The following is an 8822-nucleotide window of genomic DNA, read 5'->3' on the forward strand; positions in this document are numbered from 1 at the left end:
CACTATAAAATGTTGCTGTAAAGTAGTTACATAGATATATGTTTTACCTGTACATACTTGTACCGTAGTTCCTTAACTCTGTCCTCATTCCTTTGGAATGGTACACGGTACAGCTGTTTCATACTCATCTGGTTTCTATGCAGCACCCTGTCGATGGTTGCGATGCTAACCGTATGGATGTTTTCAAAGACATCGTTGTCTTCTATAATGGTCCTTTGTATTTCCCTGAGTCTCAAGGCATTGTTTGCTCGGACCATGGTGCAAATAGCCTCCTCCTGTTGAGGTGTGAAAAGGCGTCCTCTGCCACCGGTTTGAGGTAATCTTGCAGTCCTATGTGGGGAAAAATGCAGTGATGCATCGCACACTTTCACATAGACAAAAACTATGCGAACACACATTTTACTGTAAAACATACAGGTGGGTGCATGTAAGGTGCAGTATGTATCTGTATAGAGTATATTTCTGTATGCTGTGAAATACAAGTGGACTACTGTAATATGAAGCATTGTAGGAAGTATACAGTATACTGCTTATATACAGTAAAAGTGCACTGTACATTGGTGGACATACCTGTTCTCTCTTCGAAACGTTTGAACTATTGAGGACACGGTTGATCTCCCAATATTCGGCTGCACCCTTCGACCCGCCTCAGCCAGTGTAAGGCCATGATTGACAACATGGTCTACAATAGTGGCCCTTATGTCATCAGATATGCGCCTATGTCCTCTTCTGCCTCTTCCTCTGTTTTGCCTTCCACCACGCATCCTTGCTCCTCTTCTTCCTCCTCTTGGCTGTTGACCCTGTTCGTTTCCTGGTCCATCCATTATTGGAAAATTGCAACTCTGTGTTGTGGTCTGTCTATATATGCTTGCCAATTGATTCTTCATGAGATGCACCTTTGAGCAATTTAGACAACTGGTTGATTGTTGGTTGAACTAACACTTTACATTCCTTCATGAGTGAGGGTCAATTTCACCTGCACGATTCATCAATTCACGTTTTTGTACAAAAGGTCTAATAGAAATGTGGAAAACTATGCTTGACAGTTTATGACAAATAGTTCAACAATTTTGCATGTAATGGCTTATGCAAGGAACTAATGCCTAGATGTTTTGAGGGGTAAGACTATTCAACAGAGAACCATCTACTATATTTTGATCAACATGACATGAGCAATTGATAATGTGGAAAAAAGCTGACACTTGTACATTATCAATTGCAATTTGTTCAAAGGAATAAGAAATTGCTTTAATGATGTGCACAAGTGACTAGATGATTCGGAATTTGTACAAGTAGTATCAAGAATTGCACTTTTGATCTAAGAAATGCACCAAAGCGACTGAGAAAAACTGTAAACACTGCTTCTACTTCTACTCAGGGTCAGCCATCCAACCATACTATGGTAATGATGATTAATGGTATAGTCCTGTCACAGCTTTCCAGTAGGGTATGAGTAAATTGAGGCCCTGGAAAGATGACTCTCTCTCTCTCTCTCTCTCTCTAACCTGTGCTGTGGTTTTCAGTGGTGTGAAGATAGAAGAGGAGTCCGACAGTCACTCTAACTGATGTTGTGTTTTAGCAGTAGTATGGAGTAGCTGAAAGCCTCTTCAGTGTGGGAGCTGTTGTATAAGTCAGTCTCCTCATGGTTGTGTTATAAAGAGAGATACTGACAGTGAAGCACCCACAGTGGGTTGGTTCATTCTCTACGTGGGCAGAGATTGACAGAGAGAGAGATTGACAGAGAGAGCTAGAGAGAGCTAGAGAGAGAGCTAGAGAGAGAGCTAGAGAGAGAGAGAGCTAGAGAGAGAGAGAGAGAGAGAGAGAGAGAGAGAGAGAGAGAGAGAGAGAGAGAGAGAGAGAGAGAGAGAGAGAGAGAGAGAGAGAGAGAGAGAGAGAGAGAGAGAGAGAGAGAGAGAGAGAGAGAGAGAGAGAGAGAGAGAGAGAGAGAGAGAGAGAGAGAGAGAGAGAGAGAGAGAGAGAGAGAGAGAGAGAGAGAGAGAGAGAGAGAGAGAGAGAGAGAGAGAGAGAGAGAGAGAGAGAGAGAGAGAGAGAGAGAGAGAGAGAGAGAGAGAGAGAGAGAGAGAGAGAGAGAGAGAGAGAGAGAGAGAGAGAGAGAGAGAGAGAGAGAGAGAGAGAGAGAGAGAGAGAGAGAGAGAGAGAGAGAGAGAGAGAGAGAGAGAGAGAGAGAGAGAGAGACAGACAGACAGACAGACAGACAGACAGACAGACAGACAGACAGACAGACAGACAGACAGACAGACAGACAGACAGACAGACAGACAGACAGACAGACAGACAGACAGACAGACAGACAGACAGACAGACAGACAGACAGACAGACAGACAGACAGACAGACAGACAGACAGACAGACAGACAGACAGACAGACAGACAGACAGACAGACAGACAGACAGACAGACATAGAACTATACAGAGAGGGAGAGAGATGAAGAGACAAAGAAAAACAGACAGAGGGAGAGAGATGAAGAGACAAAGAAAAACAGACAGAGGGAGAGAGATGAAGAGACAAAGAAAAACAGACAGAGGGAGAGAGATGAAGAGACAAAGAAAAACAGACAGAGGGAGATGGACAGAAACAGACAGTGGACCATCCATTCTGGGGCGTCTGTTTGTAATGAAGATGAGATGGGCCGGTTGAGTGGTGGCTGTTATGTGATCTGTGGATGGGGGTGGGGGTAAGGGGGCACAGCAATCCCGTCTCCCCAAGGGCTGAAGCAGGCGTGTGCGTGCATGCAAGAGATGACGGGTTGTCAACGGGACAAGGCCCCTCACAGATTATGACAGAGTGACGCGAGGGACAGCCATGTGATCTAATACACACTGGAGAGAGCGAGAGAGATGGAGAGAAAGATGGATAGAGAATGGGAGAGAGGGGAGGGAGGGAGGGAGAAGGAGAAAGGGGATGAAATGAGCGAGAGGGAGAGAGGGAGATCCATAAAGAGCCAGTGTGAGTGCAGGTTTTTGCTCCAGCCAAAGCAGTAACCCTGCAATGAAGGTTACAGTTCCATTACTATGTCAATCATCTGATCGGTTCACAATCAATAACAAGTTGCGGAATGACAAAGGACCAAAACCATACCGTGAGCTGCAACTACTAATCTTGGACATTTGCTCCGGGCCAACTGAGCTGAGTTGGTCTACCTCGTATTTGTCTGTGTGGTGTGCCGGGGCAAGGTAAGGACTAAGCACATCGTGCCTAATCAGAATCAGAACTTGCATAATGTTGCCTAGCTAACTCAACGTCATCATGTGCCAGTCTATTTCTGCCCAGACAGGCAAAGCTTAGGTTACAATCCGTGTCTGATCTGCTTTGTCGGATCCTGACCTGCATTAACCTCAGAGCAAGTCCTTGACACATACACTGCTCAAAAAAATAAAGGGAACACTAAAATAACACATCCTAGATCTGAATGAATGAAACATTCTTATTAAATACTTTTTTCTTTACATAGTTGAATGTGCTGACTACAAAATCACACAAAAATTATCAATGGAAATCAAATTTATCAACCCATGGAGGTCTGGATTTGGAGTCACACTCAAAATTAAAGTGGAAAACCACACTACAGGCTGATCCAACTTTGATGTAATGTCCTTAAAACAAGTCAAAATGAGGCTCAGTAGTGTGTGTGGCCTCCACGTGCCTGTATGACCTCCCTACAATGCCTGGGCATGCTCCTGATGAGGTGGCGGATGGTCTCCTGAGGGATCTCCTTCCAGACCTGGACTAAAGCATCCGCCAACCCCTGGACAGTCTGTGGTGCAACGTGGCGTTGGTGGATGGAGCGAGACATGTTGTCCCAGATGTGCTCAATTGGATTCAGGTCTGGGGAACGGGCGGGCCAGTCCATAGCATCAATGCCTTCCTCTTGCAGGAACTGCTGACACACTCCAGCCACATGAGGTCTAGCATTGTCTTGCATTAGGAGGAACCCAGGGCCAACCGCACCAGCATATCGTCTCATAAGGGGTCTGAGGATCTCATCTCGGTACCTAATGGCAGTCAGGCTACCTCTGGCGAGCACATGGAGGGCTGTGCGGCCCCCCAAAGAAATGCCACCCCACACCATGACTGAACCACCGCCAAACCGGTCATGCTGGAGGATGTTGCAGGCAGCAGAACGTTCTCCACGGCGTCTCCAGACTCTGTCACGTCTGTCACATGTGCGTGTGAACCTGCTTTCATCTGTGAAGAGCACAGGGCGCCAGTGGCGAATTTGCCACTCTTGGTGTTCTCTGGCAAATGCCAAACGTCCTGCACGGTGTTGGGCTTTAAGCACAACCTCCACCTGTGGACGTCGGGCCCTCATACCACGCTCATTGAGTCTGTTTCTGACCGTTTGAGCAGACACATGCACATTTGTGGCCTGCTGGAGGTCATTTTGCAGGGCTCTGGCAGTGCTCCTCCTAATCCTCCTTGCACAAAGGCGGAGGTAGCGGTCCTGCTGCTGGGTTGTTGCCCTCCTACGGCCTCCTCCACGTCTCCTGATGTACTGGCCTGTCTCCTGGTAGCGCCTCCATGCTCTGGACACTACGCTGACAGACACAGCAAACCTTCTTGCCACAGCTCGCATTGATGTGCCATCCTGGATGAGCTGCACTACCTGAGCCACTTGTGTGGGTTGTAGACTCAGTCTCATGCTACCACTAGAGTGAAAGCAACGCCAGCATTCAAAAGTGACCAAAACATCAGCCAGGAAGCATAGGAACTGAGAAGTGGTCTGTGGTCACCACCTGCAGAACCACTCCTTTATTGGGGGTGTCTTGCTAATTGCCTATAATTTCCACCTTTTGTCTATTCCATTTGCACAACAGCATGTGAAATTTATTGTCAATCAGTGTTGCTTCCTAAGTGGACAGTTTGATTTCACAGAAGTGTGATTGACTTGGAGTTACATTGTGTTGTTTAAGTGTTCCCTTTATTTTTTTGAGCAGTGTATATACACGTACACACGCACACACCTGTCCAATCAGAGATATTAGACACCTCAGCTACAACCTCATGGCCTTGTTGGATATAGGATGCATTTAGGTTGGATATGATAGATGTCCTTGATTAACCATTTAAATATATCCAGTTTATATGGAAGAGCTGATTGTGGATTTACACTATAATACATGACTACTGAGGGCTACAGATATGACACTGTTAGTGACGTGAAGGGGATCAACTCTACAGTTAGCCTCTCTCTCTTCTCCTCTCCCATACTCAGCCAGGTCAAACGTGAATCAAGTCAGTATTCGACGTCCATCCATGTCTGAGGACGTTGGGAGATGACATGGAAACTGGCCACTAGGGACTATTATCCTTAAGTGGGGGTGGGGGGCATAAGCATCTGCCTCTGATTCCAAAGGTTGTGAGTTTGAATCCAGCAATACAAAGCTGTTTTTGATATTTTAGTTTTTAGCCTATCCCAAACCTTCTGCCCAGACAGGGAAAGCTAAAGTTACCCTCCATGTCTGATCTGACCTGCTTAACCTTAAGAATTTGGAGTTAATGCCTAAACTTAACCTGAGATTTGACATTTGGAACAGCTTCTAAATTTGACATTTGAGAAAAATGGATCAACGTCTAATTCTGACGTAAGACTGTGAGAGCTGGTAGCACATACTATCATAGACTAATATCTGTCCATCTCTTTTTCTGTCTCTCTTTCTCTCTCTTTCTCGCTCTCTCCATCATTCACCCCCTCCTTAAGACCTCTGTCGTTATTGGAAGAGGAGTGCAATTTAATTAACATCATTTACAGTATGAATCCATCAGTGCCCCGTTCACAGCCAGACACACACACACACACACATACACACGCAGACATGAACACACGGACACATGCCCTCAGGCACGCATATGTGCAAGCACACACACACACTTTAATGTCTAGGAAGAAGAAAATAAAAGTTCTCTGTCTTCTTTTTTGGAAAGGACAAGTAAATGCAATTCAACATGAGAAAGGGATAGTGGAAGGAGGAGAGATGGAGGGAGGGAGGGGGATTGAGAGAGAGATGAAATTATGAGGCAGTGCATATCCAGTTCTCTCTGCATATCCAGTCTTCCTCATCTGACACCTTCCCACTCTCTCCCCCCTCTCTGGGAGGATCAGCCAGTGACAGAGGTGACCCGGTCTGTAGGGTCTCCTCTCTCAAAACACACATCACTGTCTGTAATGGTTTGATTTGACAGAGGTGACCCAGTCTGTAGGGTCTCCTCTCTCCTCACACATCATTGTCTGTAATGGTTTGATTGACAGAGACAGTGGCAATGGCAGCAGCCTCTTAGCCCCTTAACTTGTGATGAGCAGTATGATGAAGTCAATTATACGCACTGATTTAAGGTCAGAAAAAAAATCTAATGACGAGAGAATAAGAGCGATAGAGAGAGAGAGAGAGAACAAGATGAAGAGCAAGAGAGAACTGGTGTTTAATTTGTCTCTGCTCATTTTCATCTTTTTTAATTAGAAGCCAGCTGTTAACAGATGCCAAGAGAAGGAAAACAACACTATCTGTCCTTGGAGATGTCTTGTGTTTCTATGAAGGCTGGTCAAATGCGCGTGTGTGTGTGTGTGTGTGTGTGTGTGTGTGTGTGTGTGTGTGTGTGTGTGTGTGTGTGTGTGTGTGTGTGTGTGTGTGTGTGTGTGTGTGTGTGTGTGTGTGTGTGTGTGTGTGTGTGTGTGTGTGTGTGTGTGTGTGTGTGTGTGTGTGTGTGTGTGCTGAGCATTCTAATATGTCTGTGTCCTAGATGTGTCCCAGACCTGCATTACCCTGAGGAAATCTATAGTGTCTACAGATCATTTGTCACAAAGGTTATTACAGCTTTGTGTGAGTGAGTATGCTGCATTGTGGTCATTTCTATTTCCCCCCCCTCTCTCTCCCTTCTACGTCCAACAAGCTCTCACAGTCTCACTTCAGAATTAGATGTACATCCATGTTACTCAAACTTCAAATGTCGTAGTGGTTAAGTTTAGGCATTAACTCTGAATGGTTAAGGTAAGCATTAAGGTTTGGGATAGGCTTAAAACAACTTTCTATCCCTGAATTCGAACTTGCAACTTGCATCCACCATCCCTGTCCACAACGCCCTAGCAAAACCAAAACCTACTTGAAGGTAACAGCGCTCACTGTTGCCTCTATTGGCCCCCTGGCCAATGAGTGAGACTGGCACTAGGGAAGGAGGGATTTTCTTCCGACGAGGGTCAGACAGCTAAATCTCTCTTTTCTCTCCTTCTCTCTAGATGGCTAACTCTTTCTTTCTTGTCTCTCTCCCTCTCTGTAGACGAGGGCCAGACAGTGTGCCAGGAGCCTCCAGAGCTGTCTGGGCAACGGCTGGCTGAAGTGGGCATGCAGCTGAGGGCAGACTGCCACCAGGGCCTGGGCTACTGGGACTACCTGTTCTTCATCGCTATCGGCTTTGTCATCTTCAGTGCCGGCACCGTGTCGGCATGGGTGATGGGTGTCCTCATGGTGCTGTACGAGAGATACAACAAGAGGAAGGGGGAAGACATGGACAGTGATGATGAGGAGGAGAGACATATGGGGGGAGGGATGATGGGGGGAAGTAATCAGGGGAATGGGGATGTGAATAAGCCTGGCATGCAGGTGTGATTGAGTTATGAGGAGGAGGGGGAGAGGAAGAGGGGATGGGACTCTGAACAGCCAGGAAGAGAAGAGGCGAAAAAGGCAGAAGAGGAAGAAGAGAGGATACATTAGGAAGAGCTTTGGAGTGATGGAAGGACACTGAAGAAAAGAAGAGGAATAGAGTAATTAGAATAAAGACACTGGACTCTGTAGAAAGACAGTCCTGTTCTGACTGGGTGTCTCTGAGTGGGAGAAAACAGGACAGACATTTTACCCCGTGTGTGTGTGTGTGTGTGTGTGTGTGTGTGTGTGTGTGTGTGTGTGTGTGTGTGTGTGTGTGTGTGTGTGTGTGTGTGTGTGTGTGTGTGCGTGTGCGTGTGCGTGTGCGAGAGAGAGAGCAATAAGGGGAAATAGGCCTTCCACTTCAGGACTACAGAGTGACTTCTGAACTATTAAGAGCAATAAGCCCCCCACTGTTACATCACACACACTCATCACAGATGCTAAGAGCTGGTTTCTCTGGTAAATCAAAAAGACCCTGGAATAGTGAATAAACCGGTACACACACAGGTTGTAAGTCTACAGTAATATTCTAGTTCTGCCCAGAGTTAGCTACGGTAACTGGGGCAGAACCATTGCACAGCATCTCTCTCACCAGGGGGAACAAGTGATTCATAGGTCTAGACAACCCTGCCCCTCCTCTGTCTCCCCCCTCCCTTCTGTCCACCTCAAACTCTTTAGCACAGAGCATACACATGAGAGTAGTGTGTGTGTGAGCCAGGTTATTTCCAGTGTAGTTGATGAGAGCATTAGTGTGTGTTAGCCAGGTTATTTCCAGTGTAGTTGATGAGAGCAGCAGTGTGTGTGTGAGCCAGATTATTTCCAGTGTAGTTGATGAGAGCATTAGTGTGTGTTAGCCAGGTTATTTCCAGTGTAGTTGATGAGAGCAGCAGTGTGTGTGTTAGCCAGGTTATTTCCAGTGTAGTTGATGAGAGCAGCAGTGTGTGTGTGAGCCAGATTATTTCCAGTGTAGTTGATGAGAGCATTAGTGTGTGTTAGCCAGGTTATTTCCAGTGTAGTTGATGAGAGCATTAGTGTGTGTTAGCCAGGTTATTTCCAGTGTAGTTAATGAGAGCATTAGTGTGTGTTAGCCAGGTTATTTCCAGTGTAGTTGATGAGAGCAGCAGTGTGTGTGTTAGCCAGGTTATTTCCAGTGTAGTTGATGAGA

At 46.2% G+C, this 8822-nt stretch overlaps 1 protein-coding gene across 1 annotated transcript in view; it reads left to right on the forward strand.

The window, feature by feature from the left end:
- The window catches only part of LOC120054265 (leucine-rich repeat-containing protein 52-like), a 30151-nt gene extending 22530 nt beyond the window's left edge, over window positions 1-7621 (forward strand). The window contains exon 2 of the mRNA XM_039001688.1: window positions 7293-7621. Within this exon, the coding sequence (XP_038857616.1) occupies window positions 7293-7621 (329 nt within the window). The remainder of the gene's footprint in view (window positions 1-7292) is intronic.
- Window positions 7622-8822: the final 1201 nt, after the last annotated feature.

Source organism: Salvelinus namaycush, chromosome 10, assembly GCF_016432855.1.
Source record: "Salvelinus namaycush isolate Seneca chromosome 10, SaNama_1.0, whole genome shotgun sequence".
Lineage (NCBI taxonomy): Eukaryota > Metazoa > Chordata > Actinopteri > Salmoniformes > Salmonidae > Salvelinus > Salvelinus namaycush.